Here is a 20,358-nt window from a genome sequence, read left to right on the forward strand (position 1 = left end):
TATGTGTTATGGTGGGAAAACAGTGTGGAGGTTGACTGTAATTGGTTGGTTTGACTTCTGGGGTAAGAATCCGATCTGCTGCTGGGGGGGAAATATTTTCTCTTTACAAATTATTTAGTAGAATAAAGCCAATTTTGTATCGGTGACAATTCATGGCAAAAACACAATGATGTCACCATTTTAGCTGGCTCTCCGTTATGGGGCGCATGTGTTATATAGATTTGTTTGCATGTAAATGGTATGCAAAGGCTAAAATTCCCTCCAGAAGCAGTCACTCTCCCACTCTCCCTCCCCCCCCCCCCCCCCCCCTGCCTGTGTTTTTCTCTCAGCTGTTAACCAATCACAACAGAGCCGGCCAACTAACCAATCAAAGCAGACTGGGCTGTGGTTTCAGACAGAGGGTGAAAAGGAGTATGTGGAAACTAAAGATCTTTTGAGCATTAAAACATGTTAACATGTCACAATAGAGGCACCAAATACAAATATGATGAGTATAAGCAATTAAGGGCCCCATTAAAAATGTGACAATGTCTGAGATGTGCTTTGTGACACTCTCTGTGCAAAGGTTGATGTGGTTGACAATAATTAATTCTACATTCTCTCAGCAGGAATTTAATTGGCTTCAGTATTGGCTTATCCAGCCATGCAGTGGGGTGGTTTGTGAACTACCTCTCTGAAAGGTCCCAATGTGTTCACTTTGATGGGCTGTCTTCTGAGTGGTTGAACATTGCTAATGGTGTTCCTCAAGGTTCTGTTTTAGGTCCACTTTTATTCTCCATCTACATCAATAGTTTAGGTGAAAATGTGGATGAAGGTACTTTGCATTTTTATGCGGATGATACCGTGATGTACTGTGCAGGTCCCTCCATTAAGGAGGCGGTTGTTAAATTACAGGCTGTTTTTAACATTATTCAGACTCAGCTCTCTGAACTAAAGCTTCTTTTAAATGTTGAGAAAACCAAGGTAATGCTCTTTTCTAAAGCTAAAAAGACTCCAGAGACTGCTTTGGATATTGTGACTATGCAAGGACAAGTACTCCAAGTGGTTAGCTGTTATAAATACCTTGGTATCTGGCTTGATGATTGTCTTACTTTTAAACTTCAGGTCACTAATCTGCTTAAAAAGCTGAGGGTTAGACTAGGTTTCTTTTTCAGAAACAAGTCCTGTTTCTCTTTTGAAGCCAGAAAAAGGCTAGTCACTGTGACCTTTTTAGCTGTGCTAGACTATGGTGATTTGATGAATGCACCTGCCCATTGCCTGGAAAGGTTAGATGCCGCCTATCACAGTGCTCTGAGATTTGTTACTAACTGTAAAGTACTTACTCATCACTGTACCCTGTATGCCAAGGCAGGTCTGCCTTCACTTACTGGTCGGAGGCTCAGTCATTGGTACATGTTCATCTACAAAGCCATGCTGGGTAAACTACCGACTTATATCTGCTCTTTGATCTCACAGAGAGTGGCAAGTAGCTATTGCCTGAGATCCCAGGATGTGTTCTTATTACATGTGCCAAGTGCTAGGACTGTTTTAGGTACTAAAGCTTTTATGTGCGCTGCTCCTCTAGCTTGGAACACTATGCAAAAAACATTGAAACTGAGCATTTTGATTCCCTTGCATCATTTTAAAGCACGGCTGGATGAAATGTTATTGGATACCTGTCAATGTAAATAGGTTGCTAATGTATACCCCTGTAATTATGTTGTGATGTCCTTTTGTTTTCTGTTGTTTTTATGTGTAACTAATGTACCGCAGGTCTCCCTTGAAAAAGAGATCGTTGATCTCAATGGGATTTTTTAACCTGGTTAAATAAAGGCTACAAACAAACAAACAAGGCACCATGATCACTTATCTGACGATAACCATCGTAAAGACAAACGATGTGCAATCTAGACTGAACACGTAGGCTGATCTTGTAGCTCTGATTTATTTTAGATCTGAAACAGCAAATCACTGAAGAAGACAGCACCACAGATGTTAAACTGCGACAGTGGAAACAATCGTGATGACAAACACTACAAATCTTCCCACAGACGCCTGATTACCTCCGCCATGGAAGTTATGTGTTTGCTTCGGTTCGTTCTCAGCAGAACAGAAAAAACTACCGGCCTCGTTTTTCAAAAACGTGGGTAAGGGTGAAGCATGGGCCAAGGAACCCATTATGTTTTGAGCAAATCCAAAGTAAATCATTTTTCAAATCAGGTTTACAATAGGAGATAGTGGAAGAAAGGTTTTGTACCACCTGCTGCCGCACACAGCTAGGTCTGGGCAAGGCCATGTTTAGATCAAGGGGCAACTTCTGGGAGATTCAGCAATAAAGAGTTGCCCTTCTCTTTGCCCTGATCTCTGTATGTAGCACACAGCATGCAGAGAGCAATGTCTCTACATCTGAATGCAACTACTCAACCTGAAGAGTCTGCTTTTATACAGTTTTAATGATACATGCTCAGTCCTGAGAAAAGTGACCCAAGACTCTGTCAAAGGACAATAGACCCATGACCAATCTGCAGTCTATTGGCAATGCTTTCAAAACATTATTATTTATACAACAATAAACCATTCTGTTCTCTCTATAATCATAATTTTCATAATTTCCCTATTTGGGATAAATAAAATATATATATATATTGATATCTAATTTATAGGGGAGTGCCTTTGACTTGCTCCATGCAAAAATAAGTCAGATTGTATAGAAGTCTATGAAGTAAATTGACTTAACCTTCACTTTATTTATGATCTAAATGCACATGTTCCTGATGAGTTCATGGTCTTAATAGCTAGTTTAAAGTTATACAGCATGAATACATACAGTAGATACTTTCACTAATCTCAGACTCATAATACATTTTTTTCTTTTCTTTTAATAAGCATATAAGATGCCTAAATGTAAAAATATCTTAACCATTTACATATTAGGAGGAACATTTTTAATTGAATGTTAAATAACATTTTATTTTTGTTGAATCCTCAAGCAACGATGTGTTTGTCCAGCAAGCTGCAACTGTGTTTTTGTATGTTTGTTTGTGTAAGTGTGTGTGTGCAGCTTCATTGGTATGCAGGTTGACTATATACCTGGTTTTGAGCGTGGTTCAGAAATCCAGTGTCGATATCTCCCTCCCAAACCCACAAAGCTCTCTAATCTGCTTTACGCTGCTGTGGAAGCAGTCACCCAGGGACCAAAATGACAAAAATAGACACACAAAGACACATGGATAGAATAAAGAACAACACACACACTCCCACATATGTAAAGTCCCTTCTCTGAGGGGGAAGCAGAAAGGTAAAAAACAAAACATCAATGGAATCTCAAAGACAGGGACTGTTTGGAGGGAACATCTGCAGTCAACAGCATATCTCTGCTGTCAACAGAGATACAGTGTGTTGTGTGTGTGGTTACCTGGGTTCAAGTGGTCTTTTTAATCCATAACATAACACTTGCTTCCACTTTTACATAACCATATTAAAAACTACCTACCAACATATTAGTTTGAAAGTTGTTGGCACATGTGTAACTGACAATAGTTTACTCTGTGGGGCTACTCATCACAGTATGTACGATATAGTAGGCGCATCATGGGCTGATGATGAGTTAATAGGCCCCTAGGATCAAATATGCAAAAAGACCCACCAGTTTTACATAACGGTCAAAATTATACACTTTATTTTGTCCTTTTGAATATTTGGATACGCATCTCTGGGTGATACATTTGTGTTTATTTTTATTGCCTTTTTTTGCCTCTTTATGGGTATTGTAGTAGTTTGTGTAATTAAGTAGTTATTTTATGTCCCATGTAATTCTTGGTACTTTTGAGTATCTTTGAATGGCTGTTTAAAAGATGGGTCATCTATCGGGTTGGTCGGACAAGAGCATAATGTAATGCAATGCAATGTGTCTATGTGCGTGTTTCATGCACAATAACCCTCAACAGTAATAACTAATTAATTGTAAATATCACTTCTAAATATTCCTTGAAACAATCTTTCCTCTCTGTAATTATGATCCAATCCACACATGAGAACTCAAGTCTACCTGCACAGTATCAACAGAGCCTATTAGGATTGTGGAGAGACACAGCACTTTCTTTAAAAGCACTACAGGTAATGTCCAAGTCAAGGTAGCAAAGAGAAAAACAAGAAAGAAACACCGCAAACAAATTCACTGCAAAACCACACACCGAGGTAAAGGTCAGAGTGTGTGTGTGCCTGCTACACAAAGGACTCTACTCCTTATTTATCGTGTTTCCTGTACGTGTGTGTTCGCAAAAGCATTCATCACTTTCAGCAGCGACTCCTACCTCCATCATATCTATCAGCCAGAGCAGCCTTTCCTACAGAAGGGGAGAGGGGAGGTTTGTTGGGTGAGAATGTGGGAGTAAGGGGGGGTTTTTTGAAGTGAAGAAAATACAAAATATCAACCCAAAGCATCTCAGCGTGAAGGCATTGAAACGTATCATTGTTCAGCCTGACAAAGTCCACATCAGAGGAGGATCTTTTCTACATCAGAATCGGTTAGAATCCATTGAAATATATCACACTACCCCCTTTCTCTCTTTCACACACACACAGGCAAGGTAGACCATAAATAAATAAATCATACCAAACTGAACTGTTGCTGCAAAATGAAAATAGTAGAGAAATAGCATCCCATGGAATATTTCCTAAGCACATAGAGCTACAAAGAGCTACCAGTTTATCCTGAACATATCCAGATGTTATGTTTCCACATACTTTAAAGGTCACCTCTTGTGCAAAATCCACTTTTTCATGTCTTTTCTACATCAACATGTGTCCCCTCTGTGTAAAGAGATTCTGAAAGTTTCACGAAAAAAAAATTCTCTCTCTTTTTGTCCTGATCCATTTATATAAAAACCTGTCTGAAAATGAGCTGATCAGATTTTAGCCACTTTATGATGTCATAACGATGTTTTGGCTTGTGTAACCATTAGCCAATCAGCAACCAAGGTAACCCCCCCCCCCCCACCTTATCACCTGAATCTCCTCCTAGAGCACCATTGTGTTCTTTTTAACCAAATATCTCTCAGAGGGGCGTGGGGAGGGGCTCCTTATTTTCATCTAAAGTAACACACAGAGAATCAGCACTTTTGAAACAGGGCTGAAACAGAGGGGATTATGGGATGCTGCAATGATCTGTTTGGTGTTTCAAGTCAAACACTTCAGAGACATGTTTTGTATATATCCGAGACCTGTAATATATTGATGAAAAACAGTATAATAGGGGACCTTTAAAATAAAAAAAGACTGCCCGCACTATATCAGAAGGTGCCAGAGAGTTATTGAACTGATAAACCCAGCCTACCCGTGCAGAGCTGAGGGTGGTGTTGGTCATGAAGCTGGCTGAAGATGAGGTCAGAGTGTCTGGGTACGACACCATGGACAGGGAGTCTTGCTGCAGTGCCGTGGCTCCGGCTGGCCCCTGTCGCGCTTTAAGAGCCTGAATTTCTCGTCTCAGCACCAGCGCGTCAAAGTGCTCCAGGTCCTGAGGGGTGACCAGGCCTCGAACCTCTGACAGCAGAGAGAACTGGGGGGGAGGGAGGGACAGAGGGGGAGACACAAGAGGGGAGGAAAGGTATGATGCAACAGGCTTAGGGTGGGTCGTACAAACTAGGATTCATTTAAGGACTGAAACAAGTTTTTTTCTACAACTGAGATACACCAAAAGTTGTGTTTCATCCAAACCCTGATTTATTGAAGGTTGCTGAGATCGATAAACTTAAACCATATCTTCATGAGAAATAAACGTCCCTCCAACTGAGTTTTCTGAGGACTTTACTTTGTGTTGTGACTAACAGAAACAGTCCAACAGCTCTAACATCTTATTTTGAGAAGATTTGGCATTTATGGATTAGCAGTTAATTCTCAGTATCAAACTTTTTAAAGCAACAAACAGGTTATTGTTTAGATGTGACTGCTTGAAGAAGAACTATTTAAGGTCCTGTTGATGGGATGTAGTCATACAGTACATATAGACCTCCTTAGTTTTGGCCTAAACTGTACTTTATGCTGATTAATTCATTTGTTGTATCTTGTCTTGATAAGAACTGGTGAAGACAAACAAGGGGAGAAAGTGAGGGGATGATTTGCAGCCTCAGGATTGAAATTGAACCTGTGCTGCTATGGACTGTGGTATTGACCGTATACAGATTGGCTTTTGTATATTGGGGCACACTTTTCCATGTGAGCTACAGTGTAGCTCATTTCATGGTGATTTAAAGGGGACATATTGTACTTATTTGAGATTCATACTTTTTCATAAGGGGGCGGAATATTATAATAGGCCTGCGTGTGGCATAGAAAGCGGAACCAAATCTGAATGGCTTGTTGAATTCCTTATTTACTTACCAGGCAGCTCACAAATAACTGACAGGGTAGTGTTTTCCTGACAGTGTGTGGGTTGGTTGCACTCCAGATTCCAAAATGTATGTTCACAAGCACTTAGAGTGATTTTATCATGCCATATCCCCTTTAAAACAACAACTTTGGTTAGTGCATTAAACTGAATAGTGAGTGTCATTACTAATGGGATTAAATGTGAATGTTCCTTTAAATCTAAACCAAGATTTACTGTAGGCAGTAAAGGAAGTTTACAGAAGACCTTCTGTAGGTACATGTATCTGAAATAAAACGCCTTTGATTTATTTTGTTTCTTTACAAGGTGAACCACTGCAGACTGTGAGAAAATCAAGAGACTTTTAAGATCCGGGGATGAAAGAAAAACAAAACAGTGCTGTAAGGGAAAAAGCCTGGGTATAAATCTCCCACACAGACTGACAGGAGAGTGATGCTCTTTTAAAGCTTTTTTCTGAAACAAGCCTTCACCTTTGCGTGCGTGTTGAGCAGTTCAAACAGCGCCACCACCAGTTGCTCCACCCCGATGTGTCCTTCCCGGTACTCCTCCACGTAGTAGCCCATGGTCTGCCGCTCCACCTCCGTCAGCAGGTGGCGCGCCTGCTCCTCCAGCATGGCCCGCGTCTGGTTCACCAGGCTGGACAGGGTCACCTGGGAGCCCGCCACGCCTTTATAGAAACCAGGCTGGTGGAGATGGAGGAACAAGGAAAGAGTGGATAATACATTTTTACAAATATATTAATTTTTTTTTTTTTTAGAATGTTTCAATACTTATAATATGCTACTTGACTTTATTACTTGTTATTATGTTAACCCATCACTGGATTCCTTTTTTTTTTTAATGTTACTTATGTGTCCTATAAAATTACCGGTCAGAGTAGTGCTCTGTTTTTCTGTCCCTAAACTGTGGATATCTCTCTGTATTTATAAAGTGAATTCAAAGAGTTTCATCATTAATCCCGATTGTATTTTTGAGTGAGGTTATAGCCCGAGATTTCGATGTTATCCCTATTTATTTTTACCATCACCACCATGTGACAAAAAGTTTCATATTTAAGATTCTACTGAGCCTTTTCTAATTCCCGAATAAATCAGACCAAGAAAACCAAACAAAAAACACCACACTACCAGGTGTGTATGTGTGTGTGTGTGTGTGTGTGTGTGTGTGTGTGTGTGTGTGTGTGTGTGTGTGTTTCCCAGCTACTGAACAACACATTTTTCCAACAGGGAACATTTCCTTCATTCTTCACTCAGTGTTTTCATTATGTTAATTGTATGCAACAAACACCAACTCAAATTCCATGTCTGCAAAAAAATGATGTGCAATAAACCCCTTTTCTGATTCATACATGATAAGAAGGATTTATGTGAGGGAGGGGGGGGGGGTGTGGACAGAGAGAGGAAGATGTGAATAATGGTGTTGACGAGGATGGAAAGAAGAGGATGTGGAGAAAGAGCACAGGCAGATGTTTGGCTTAAACTGTAAGGACGGTGGTGTTGGGGTTTGATGAAGGAGGAGGAGACAAGAGGGAGAGGAGGAGGAAGAAGTGATGGATAGAGAATGAAAAAGCAGGGATAGAGGGAGATAAATACAAAGGTGACGAAGGAGCAGGTGGGTCAGAGAGGAGACGGAGGCAGGAATCAGATCAGAACAAGAGCAAGTGCATTCATCACCTATCATTAGTCTTTCTGTCTCAAATGTATAAATTACCATCCGCCTGCTGTCCCACCACCCTTTATTATTAATGCTTTGAGGCACCAACACCACAGCTTGCAGCAAGGCAGAAACTGTGCCTTTCAGACGTGGGCAGTTTTTTTCCTTCTTACAGCTTTTAACTCCGTCCCGCTGTGCCAGCTGGCTGCTCTGCCCGTCAGAAGGACCTCACTCTGGCTCTTGACAAGCCGACGAGCTGCCAATATCACTATCTGCTCCTTTTTCCTCTCTTCCTGTTTTAGTTATCTGCTCGCTTCCATGCAGCTTCTGCCTTAATTAACTGCTTAATCAAAGACACCACTTCAAAGTCACGGCTTCGGGGTCTGAGTCTGCGTGTGTTTGACGGAAACAGGAAGAAGAAGCAGGCCCGGCGCCACCTCCTCCTCAACTCACTCCCACGCTCATCCATATCAACAGCTGTAGTTGTCCAAGTGTCGAGCCAACAACTGGTTATTGCACAAGGTGAATCTTAATGCTCTCAATGCTTACTGGGACATTTCCTTCTGGTTGTTACTTAAGTCAAGGGCGCCATGGAGCGATCCAATCGTCCCACATGAGGCATGCGGCAGTCAGACTGTCTCTCGCTGATGTATCAGAGGGCAAATCAGACAAGCCCCCAGGAAGGAAGCGGAGTGTTGAAGCAAATGTTTGTGACAATCCATGGTAATACAACTTCGGTGTCAGTGCGCTCAATCATTGGGCTCAAACTGACTTTTTGCCATTGACTAACATTGGTAAGAGACATCTGTTAATCAGTAGATTTAAAAAGTACAATCACTTGAAAAGCCCTTACAGTCCTTTGTGCCTGTAGGGGTCAACAAGGAGTCAACAATGTCTGACACACACACACACACACACACACACACACACACACACACACACACACACACACACACACACACACACACACACACACACACACACACACACACACACACACACACACACACACACACACACACACACACACACACACACACACACACACACACACACACACACACACACACACACACACACACACACACACACACACACACACACACACACACACACACACACACACACACACACACACACACACACACACACACACACACACACACACACACACACACACACACACACACACACACACACACCACCACACACACCTTATTTTATAGTTATTTACCATTTACATTTTTTATCTTTGATGTTATCCTTCATTTTATTCATCTGTGTGAATCTGTGCTGTCCTGTTTTTCAATCTTACCCTGTTGCTGTTAAACTACTGAATTTCCCCACCGGGATTAATAAAAGTCAAATTTATCTTATCTATATACAGACGCCTTATCATGTTTTTCATATAATCTGTATCCAGTTCTCCTTATACAGTACTTCCATGAGATCAGCCCTTGAGGGTGTTAATGAAATCGGTCATCATTTACTGGAGTGGAACACGTGCAGAGTCCCGCTAATGAGCTCCACTTGAAACGCAATGAAGCGAACGGAGAGAGGACGCCTTTACTGTAAAGCCATGTTACGGTTAATGGACATCCTGTTAGAAGTGGTGGCTCTTTTGTTGGACTCGATCCATCTCTGAGGTCATTCTCTTGGCGTGTTTCTTGGATGCCAGATAAGCCCTTTTATCACAGTGACCAAAAACAACGCTGACCACTGCCAACATCTAATTGATAAAGAGGGAATCTGATAAAGCTGGACGTGAACATGTCACATGCTTTTATCTCTGCAATAGATTTTTCCATTTACCAACACAAAGAGGACGAACAAGTTTAAAAAAAGCATTTTCCAATAGATATGAAACTATTCGCCTCTGTGTTTTTTTTAGAATCACACTTCTACTGAACATTAACTTTGGGGACACAAAAAAAGCCTTCCCTCAAACGCTCTTCCTCCACACTGTGCTTATCTGTAGCCATGACTCACATTATCTCATCCTGTGACTCATCTTATCTTCCCATCTCATCAAATGGCATGAGTAACAGTGACATTTCTGACACTGTACATTTGTTTTTTGCAGCCTTGTTGACATCCATTGTTCTATTTTGTACTATTATCATTGGAGCTATATACATTACTCTCTGTATTTATAAAGTAAATTAAAAGACTTTCATTATTAATCCTGATTGTATTTTTGAGTGAGATTGTATCCCTCTTGTTAGGTATTTTTACCATCACCACCTTGTGACAAAAGTTTCATATTTAAGATATACTGGGACTTTTCTAATTCCAGAGTAAAACAGACCAAAGAAAAAAACCACACTACCATGTGTGTGTGTGTGTGTGTGTATGTGTGTATGTGTGTATGTGTGTATGTGTGTGTGTATGTGTGTATGTGTGTATGTGTGTGTGTGTGTGTGTGTGTGTGTTTCCCAGCTACTGAACAACAAATTCTTCCTAAAGCGAAGATTTCCTTCATTCCTCACATCCCTGCACTCAGTGTTTTCAAACAACATTAGGACATAATTTTTCTAGCAGGGGAGTGCTTTTCTCTGGAAACAAAAACACTAAATCAGGAAACAAAAGTAGAAGATTGCCATGCCAACACTGTAAAAATCGATTGCACATGATGGTGGCAGAGATTGTGTCTGACCTCAGAGGGCAGGTATTACACTTGAGGCCAACAGACAGAAGTGTACCTCTGTTATGCTGTTGTTGTTTTTTGACAGTCGTACCCAATAAATTAGCTTCTCAATTCTAACACTGATTCCTAGCTGACAAAGTCTATGTGTAAACTTATGAGAGTCTCAGCAAAGCCGGGACATTATGATAACAGAAGCTGACGGGTACCTATATTACCTCGGGTGATTCCATTTCAAGCTGCAATGTTCTTCCTCAGATCGAGATGTGGATCAATGATAACAGTGACCATAAAATAATGTATTTTTTAAGTTTCTGGACCGCGGCTCAATGACCATTGTGAACACGGCAAGAAGTAAATCGACCTTTTTCTTATCTGAAGTTACGAATGCTATTCAAGAGAGATCATGGTTGCTTATCAATGCAGCAGTTTCTCTCAGTCTCTCTCGTGCATTACGTGTGTGTGTGTGTGTGTGTGTGTGTGTGTGTGTGTGTGTGTGTGTGTGTGTGTGTGTGTGTGTGTGTGTGTGTGTGTGTGTGTGTGTGTGTGTGTGTGTGTGTGTGTGTGTGTGTGTGTGTGTGTGTGTGTGTGTGTTGCTTGCATTTGCTCTCTTCTCTACTTCCAAAACATTTTATTACCATACATTATATAATATATGACCTATTATACAGAACAGAGTCAATACCTGTGGCCGGATCAGAATTTAATGACTGCGGTAATTACCTGGCTGATTTACAGCATACAGCCAGAGAACACATGACCTCATGGTTATAGGACAGAGTGCCGACCCACAATGCATCTCTGCTGCTAAAACATGTTTTATTCATTAAATTATATGGAGATTGAGCCAATATCAACCAATGTGATTTGCAAGTAGTTTTATGCAATTGATGTTGAATGACCAGTATTATGTAGTGTCAAATGTTGCAAAACGATGTCCTGTTTAAACCTGGGTTTTTTAAGTACAGCATTACTAGTACCCTATAGTACATTAAAGCAGACCCATTTGGATGAGATAACATCTGTTGGATAGCTATATTTGTCTTGATTAACAAAGTGAACCAGCAATGTGTGCTGTGTCTAATTGATAGATTAGATGGCTAAAACATTCCTTTGTGATTAAGCACATTTTTACATATTGGTTATTTATGATGAATCACATACTGTAGGTTGCTACAGTAGCAGCGGCTTTGAGGAAACCTGGTTTTTAACAAGATATATGGTGTGATCAGACACTTTGGACAAAGCTACAGCCTACAGTTATTATCAATGGAAGCCGGGGGCATGAAGCTGAAAACTGACACCTGAAATTGAAGTTAAGGTAGCCTCTACAGATTTCTCCAATGACACATTGCCGTGTCACCCAAACTTGTTTTTGTTTCACAATTTGTATTCCCTCCCCTACAATCCTATTCTGTTCAGTCTAAAAACTGGAAGGGAACAACATATTTCAGTAATGGCCATTTCCCAATGACAACATCAAAAACATTTTTTTTTTTATCTTGAGACACAGCAACAAAATAAATGCAGGCTGGCAGAGGGCGGCAGCTGTTAGTGGACCAACATCGTTAAGACACACAGTAGCTATGTGTGGTGCTGTTATATTTAGCTAAGTTATCTAAGGCTATGCCAGTTAAACATTTTGGAAATCAGGATTATTTTGCAGGTAGACCAAAACATTGGGGACTGTGTGCATTACATGGACCTGACAGCATGTGGTGGATATGAATGGGACCGTATTAAACTTGTCATGTGAGGTGGGACAGCAACATTCACTTTGGAAGTATTTGACGCACTCGGGTTGAAAAATGTTTCCAAAATGTGAAAATACATGATAGCATAAACGTCTTTAGTCAGAGACCTCCTTAGCGATATCAAGAGATGTTGCCTGGGTGAACCGACAGAGAGACACTTTACTTTCAGAGGCTTTTTAAATCCTTATCAGACTCACTGTCATAGTATAAATAAAGTATTTATATTGCTCCCGAGCTCTCAGCTGACGTTCTTTCGTTCAGACAGTGATGACGCAGACAGTGTGCAGACGTGCTTCACCTGCAGGCTTTAGATTGTTGCTTCAGTCGTCTTGGACATATTAATGTGTCAGTGAAGAAGAATGGAGAACAGGCATCACTGCTATACATGACCAGCATATGGCTGGCAAAATTAAAATCTGAGATACACTGTGATACACTTTGAGCTCTCATACATATTAACACTAATTTATAACAATAATCTAACACATGATGTAGCATTGAATTGGGTGTTTTCAGTCAAATGGAAATATATTTGATAAGGTTTTGTGTATTTGTCTTGCAAAGATATGTTATTTCTTTAAATCCTTACTGAAAACAACCTTTTAACCCCAAGAGTGACCTAACATAACCTTACAATGCATGTCAACAGTGATTACAATGATTTGACTGTATAATGTACAATTATGAGAATTGTCAAACGCATGATCCTTAGAAGATAAATCTAAGAGTAAACTAAATAAGTCAATTTATCTTCAAAAGTCAATACTTTATCGTGTGCTATAACTACCTGCGTGTCTTCTTTACTAAATAAACATATTATTCTAGTATGCATAGTATTGAGCCTTATCTACCTTATTGGTAGAGTTGTTCTGAATGGGGAAATTGGCCTTAGAATCTATTTCAGTTTGATATTTGATCACGGGGGTCTTCTGGGATTGAGTCTATTTTAGCCAGCCTCTCTATAAACTGTGTTGGATATAAAGCAGGATGTTATGGAGGTTAATCCCAGTGGGCTTTCCCGTCTGGTTTGATATACAAGTAAATCCAGAATAAAAACATTTTTGAGTAACAGAACATCGAGAACAATGCCATGAAAGGGAGAATAAACCTCCCAAAAGCTCCCAAAACCGGCAAGTGAACCATGTGTCTCCTGTGCAGAGACACACAGGCAGCTTTTTATTGTGTAGAGCTAAAAGAAACACACTCTGGGCCTTGGTGTGCAGTTCATTACAAGTGCAACCCAGCACCACCTCTGATAAGCCACCTTGTTTTATTCTGATTTATTTGCAATACCAACCTCTGTGACACAGTTTGTGTTTTCTAATGGAATTCTTTGCCCCCTTGTGGTACAGTAAATACTCATTTTGTGAGCTAGATTTTGGATTTATGGGGCACAATCTACACCTGTTGAGCATGTTTATCATTCCACTCAGGCCAGTGGATTTTATTCAGCAATTATTCACAACATATCTCTCTGACTATTGCCTCCTGCTTTTCTTTTCAAGCTGTGTAAATCCAACTCAATTTCTGTTGTTTGTCGCCATGCTGTTTTGTAAATTGATCTTGAATTGTGTTTGCTGGCAGGTGGATTTTATTTGGAGGGTCCAAAAGTACCTCGCTATTGAACAAGTGAATAAAACCTGAGCAATTAAATACGCCAGATACGTTTGCAAAGCATCAGTTTTTGAAGCTGAGGGTTTTAACTCGCTAGCATTCAGTTGTGAGTACCAGCAGCTGTATAATTGTGTACTTAATTTGAGTATTTCCATTGTATGCTTCTTTGACTTCTACTCCAAGAAATTTCAGAGCAAAAAAACATACTATTTACTCGACTGTAATTTTTTAAACACTCAAAGTTACCAGTTACTGTTTACATATAAAAAAAACTGAAACGCCTCCATTGGAATCCTTTGTTTACTTCCACGACATAGTGACATCACTACAGATGGAGCCTCTTATTTTGGACCCCAGCATACAGCTTCCTGCCGACTGCCAGCCAGTTGCCAGCCAGTTGCCTGCCAAAGACCAGTATTCAGGAATGTTAGGCCCTCCCACTATTCTCCAATTTCAGGGTTTAACCAGGAGATGGCGCTATATATTAAATAACTAAGACTTAGTTTTTCACAATAGAAAATGCAGATATTATATAAAAAACTAAAGTTAAAATCTTGTTTTTAATGCCCCAAGAGCAATAACATCTTGTCACAAGCTTTTTGGAAGAAAAAGACTGACTCAAGAGACCTGTAGTTGACTAATTACAGGCCTCAATAAAGTTCTGCCATTGGTTGTGAAAAACAACGGTGGACATAGTGGAAAGTGAAATTGACATTGTCGAATTTAATAAAAATACAAAATAATGTATCTGTGTACGTGTTTTACTATGTGATCTGCACTTATCAAACATCTAATTAAGGCGAGACACCCCAGGTGAATAGGGTATTTTTAACTTAAAGATATCAGCTAAATATTTCTCCAGTTAATTACTTACAATAAGGCAATTGTTTTTTGTATTACAAGTTTTCTGAAATAGCATGTTTAAATATCCAAATGAACCATTATCTCATGAAATATGCGCATATTTTAACACATTTCAGGAACCGAAATCTGAACTTTGGATAAAGCCAGGATCAAAATTATTGTTTCATTTTGTAGTCATATTAGTATCTAAGGCTTTTACAGAAGGTATTTTGGATATCTCTTTGTATCACTCCATAAATCAGAAAATACTGTCAACAGCCCTAAAATATCAATTTTCACCATGTTTTTAGGTATAAAATGTTATATAATTCAGGCTATGAATTATATATGACCAAACCCTTCTGTAAAAGCCTTCATAATATTGATAGGAATATAACTGGAAGGTTTGGTGTATGTAACTGCTGAGTGATTCTACAATTTAGGGTACATTCCATGTCCATTGATGTCCATTGATGATAATTATAATTATTCTAACTATTTTCTTCAAAAATATCATATTTTGCCTATTATTGGAAAGCATGTTATAATATCACACAAACATTATGTGCATCCTATGCTTTATTTAGCTTGAAATGTGTCATGATGTTCTTAAATTGTCAGTTTTTGCTATGTCCGTTTTTCAGTTGAGGGTGTCTTGGATTCAAAATAATGAATAAAAACCATTAAAGTAAATTTAAAAAATGATTCATTTATTTCAAAAGTCTAAATACTAAAGAATAATAACATATTTTTAATTGATTTCCCCCTTTAAATAATTTAAATATCTTAATATATGAATGTCCGCAAAAGTTCTGTCAACTATGTTACTAACAGAACTTCCCCCTTTAACTCAAAAATGGTTTGTCCCAATACCATGTCACCAGCATCACATGATGCCATGTTCCTCTTTGGCAGACATTTTGAACACACTGTGGTGATTGACCTCTACATTTTTACAATATTTTATGTATAATAGCACATGGTCAATTAATATACTCATTGACAATCAACAATGTTACGTACATTGTTATGGTTTACAATTGTTTAATGATTTTAATTCAATTATATGTGCAAATGTGATGTTAACCTGTTCAAGAAAATGACATGTGGTCATCCAGGCAAGGCCTACCATTGAAATGATGGGTCAAAATAGGGAAATTGTCAACTAGGTTACCTGTCAACTGAGTTACCCAGTACTGTAATAACTGTAGTAACTTAGTTGACAGGTAACCTAGTTGACAATTTGTACGACATGTAGACGTCATTACACATCATTATCAATGGAATTTTGCACTTCTGCCTTGAAATTAACATAGTGCTGATGGTTAATAATGTGTCCAGTCAACTATGTTATTTGCGTCAAATGTTTGACTTTCATTGTCAACTATGTTGCACCTCATTTTTTCAAATTTAAAATATCTAAAATAGTGCTTCTGATATCCTTTATAGTATAATGTATATCTACACAGGTTGGAGTTTTACATGACATCTCTTAAAACTATCAAAATGACCTGTATGGTAGTTTTATAATACAAAATATCCCTAAACTTAATGACAGTGCTGAACATATCACATGAAAAAACAAAACTTTAATACAATTATTTTTTAAACTTTAAAAAATCTTTGGATATATGGTAGAATAGACTCAAGAGCCTTTCAAATTTGATTTTACTTGAAGTGCAGGACTTAATCAAATGATTGTAATGACATCAAGTTTGTCCGTAACATAGTTGACAAACTGAGTAGTGAAAACATCCTTTCCCTTAAAATAAAAAAATATATAAAAATGTTTAAGCTTTGCAACTAGTGGATATGTTACACTGAGGAATATACTAACTTGAACCACTGATTGTTCTATCTATACATTTTATTTGGCATTAGTAAATAATTATGCACATTTACAGATATTTTACATGATATGAGTGATAACACGTGTTATAAGGGCTATTTCGCACAATAGGTGTGCCTTGAGATTTTTACTTGTCCTTTGGTGTGCCTTGGGCACAAAAAGTTTGGGAACCACTGCTGTAGAGAAATGTAAACGTTCACCATCCCCCACCCGCCTACTGTATGTTGCTTTTTGACATGTAAATGGGTAACTACCCCCCTCTGAGTGAATACCTGTTGTACCTGTCCGGGGCTAAGCCCATAGGACGATGCTCTGATGTCATCACCCTCGCACATTGGTCATATGTTTACAAAAAACGATGTTAACACTTTCTCGTTCTTAATATATGCTATATTTAGGGTCGATATGTGTTGAATTTACTTTAAAATAGCAGATCACTGTGATTCACTTCTCCGCGGCTCCTCCGTGCAGAGAGGCCCCCCCCCCCCTTGACAATTCACGAGCGTCTAACTCTCTCCCCCCTGTGAAGAGATATCACAGGGGGGGGTTGGGACACACACATTCCGATGGCCAATTCGTTTTAAACAAAGAGTGGGGTGGGGGCTGGTGAACGGTATGGTCAATGTTTGTAAACACTGTGACATTTTGACTTTATTTGATCATTTCAGTTAAAAACTAACGTTCATATTTCATATTACTGTTTTGCCTGGCTGGACCTGTAATTTACAGGAAAGGAGTGCACGCTACTAAAGAGACACGCTACCATGGAAACCAAACAATGGTGTTGCTGTATTGAAGTCCGAGTGGAAACAGTCATATTTGGAGCGTTATGTTAGAATGAAACAGCGAGGTCGTGACTCACAAAAAAAAAGTGTTACTTCACTAACTGTAAGCTTGTCACTCAGAGTAACCTACAGTTAACTTAACTGTTGGAAAAGAAAGATCAGAGTTAGGAGTGTGAACACACAGCTGAGAGCTGCCGTTTCATTCTGACTGTTTAAAAAACGGTAACAACGGACTATTTTTCTTAGCGGATGCATGTCAATTTAAATCAATACATAGAACTATGTTTTAAATCAATAAAAATATTTTCTAAATCCATAAAAGCATTTTAATTAATATTGGGAGTCATGTCGTTACTTTGTTGAGAATGTGGCCATGTAATAAGCGGGATAATTTGCAGCGACTTGGTCATTATGGGGAAAAATAACACCCAGGGATCAAGATCCCTCCGCGACGCGGAGGGATCAGTAATTTTTAGTGAATTACTGAGTTTAGGCACGTTAATAACATTTTAATGAAGTTGAATACAGTATATTCATATTTGTCAGTGATTTCATGTCAATTCGGCGAACATAAACGATTAAATTAGGATTAAAAATCGAGAGCCGGCTGCTGTTCGTTACGGTAACCCAACTAGGACACTTGACACAGTGGCTTTTGGCAAAGCACACAAAGAAAACAAAAAAAACCGAGAGAGATGAGTTATTGTTATTACAACGTGACTTCACTATTATTTAACAACTATTTTTATTGGGTTCTTTTATTTGGGGTTAAGTACATTGTCAGAATAAGTGAGAAATGGATTTAACTTCTGTTAGACAGCTATCATACTGAATACATATTTATGCAAAAATGTATGGCATTAATAATGTATATCTAATTACATTTAAAAATGTATGGCATTAATAATGTATATCTAATTACATTAACTGTGAATGTCTTTCATTTTATTTAAAATGAAATCAAATTACATAAAACATTTTCCATAAAAAAGTTGATTCAAGAACAAATCAGTACTTTTCTTATATGACTATTATTGCTAAATTTGAAAGGTCTTTACCAGCTTTGGAATTATATATATATATATATATATATATATATATATATATAGCACCTTCTGCCATCCCATCTCTACTGACATATGGATCTTAACAAAGATCCGCTATACATTAGTACCAGATATACTGTACACGGACATTTTAGTGAACCAGACCAGCTGTTTCCGCCGGGTCTTCGCTTCCCGGGCATCACGTTGTTTACAAGTGTGTTCAGATGCTAAATGACAAGTGCAAGTGACAATTGTTGTCGTCTTCTCTGTGAACGTTTTTTTCTCCGTTATTTTGCCATTTTCAGATTTAAATTTCGAGCGGAAAGCAGGAAGTAATAATTACTTAAGCGGAGAACGGAGAAAGTAAACGTTACAGCAGGCATAACAACAGCCGGTGTTTATTTTATTATAATATTCAAGAACAAATCAGTACTTTTCTTATATGACTATTATTGCTAAATTTGAAAGGTCTTTACCAGCTTTGGAATTATATATATATATATATATAGCACCTTCTGCCATCCCATCTCTATATATAATATCTATCCGTGACATATGGATCTTAACAAAGATCCGCTATACATTAGTACCAGATATACTGTACACGGACATTTTAGTGAACCAGACCAGCTGTTTCCGCCGGGTCTTCGCTTCCCGGGCATCACGTTGTTTACAAGTGTGTTCAGATGCTAAATAAAAGTTTAGCTTGTACTTTTGATACCCCGCCTCTCGGCACCACAACATCCAGTTTACTGTATTTCACATGAGCGATGTCGAACATTGAAAAGTCCTTATAAAATCTCTGTTATTAGATCAGTACTTTTCTTATATGACTATTATTGACTTGAACACTGAGAATGTATTTATTAACTTCAGACATTTGAAATATTTGAAATCAGATGAAAACAAACTGTAACGGACCCTGCCGTGTTATCTATGATTACTATGCCTTACTGTACATTCATAATTTCAGCCGGAGGTAGGTGGTAGGCGTTGCGGAGGAGCAGATTGCGAGTGAGGTGCCTGTTCTAAACGAACTATTCCAGCTGTTATAAAGCATTAAATAAAAAGTAAGCAAGGAATACAGAATGTTTCGTTACGTAACTTTGTTGAGAATGTGGCCATGTACATGTAATACATGGGATCATTTGCAGCGACTTGGTCATTGTGGGGAAAAATAACACCCATCCTGATCGTTTCAATGAAGTTGAATACAGAATATTCATATTTGTCAGTGATTTCATGTCAATTCGGCGAACATAAACATCAATGATGATGATTAAATTAGGATTAAAAATCGGGAGAGCCGGCTCGTTCGTTTTTTCCGACTAAACAACATCTATTATTTAGAAGTTGATTTCACATGACTCCAGTGTGGAACCCCACTGCACCCCCTGGTGGATCAATGATCCATTGCAGCTGGCTTCACAATAATTAAATGTATTTATCATGGGGGCGGTATCAAGTCTGACTGGGGGCCGGCCGGCCATCACGGAACGTGCATGAACCGATCACGACCCTCGCACTTTAAACTGTCCAAAATAAGACGCTTCATCTGTACATAACACTTGCGGTTCTATTGGCTAGTGCTCCAACACATTGTACGTGACAGGCTAAGGGGCAGCACATCTCTAAGCGGTTGACCAATCACAACAGAGCCAGCCAGCTAACCAATCAGAGCAGACTGGGCTCTGGTTTCAGACAGAGGGTGAAAAGAGGTGCTGCAGCACAGGCAGTATGAGAAACATAAAGAGCTTTTTGAACATTAAAGCATGGAGACATGTCAGAGTTGAGGATCTAAATACA

General features: G+C 38.9%; 1 protein-coding gene across 1 annotated transcript in view; it reads right to left on the reverse strand.

Annotated features, from left to right (window-relative positions):
* whrna (whirlin a) overlaps positions 1-20,358 on the reverse strand; it is a 155,313-nt gene that overhangs the window by 14,369 nt on the left and 120,586 nt on the right. Inside the window, exons 6-7 of the mRNA XM_034125693.1 lie at positions 6,835-7,047; positions 5,315-5,536 (exon numbers count right to left, since the gene is read on the reverse strand). Coding sequence (XP_033981584.1) covers positions 5,315-5,536; positions 6,835-7,047 — 435 coding nt within the window. The remainder of the gene's footprint in view (positions 1-5,314; positions 5,537-6,834; positions 7,048-20,358) is intronic.

Source organism: Trematomus bernacchii, unplaced genomic scaffold, assembly GCF_902827165.1.
Source record: "Trematomus bernacchii unplaced genomic scaffold, fTreBer1.1, whole genome shotgun sequence".
Lineage (NCBI taxonomy): Eukaryota > Metazoa > Chordata > Actinopteri > Perciformes > Nototheniidae > Trematomus > Trematomus bernacchii.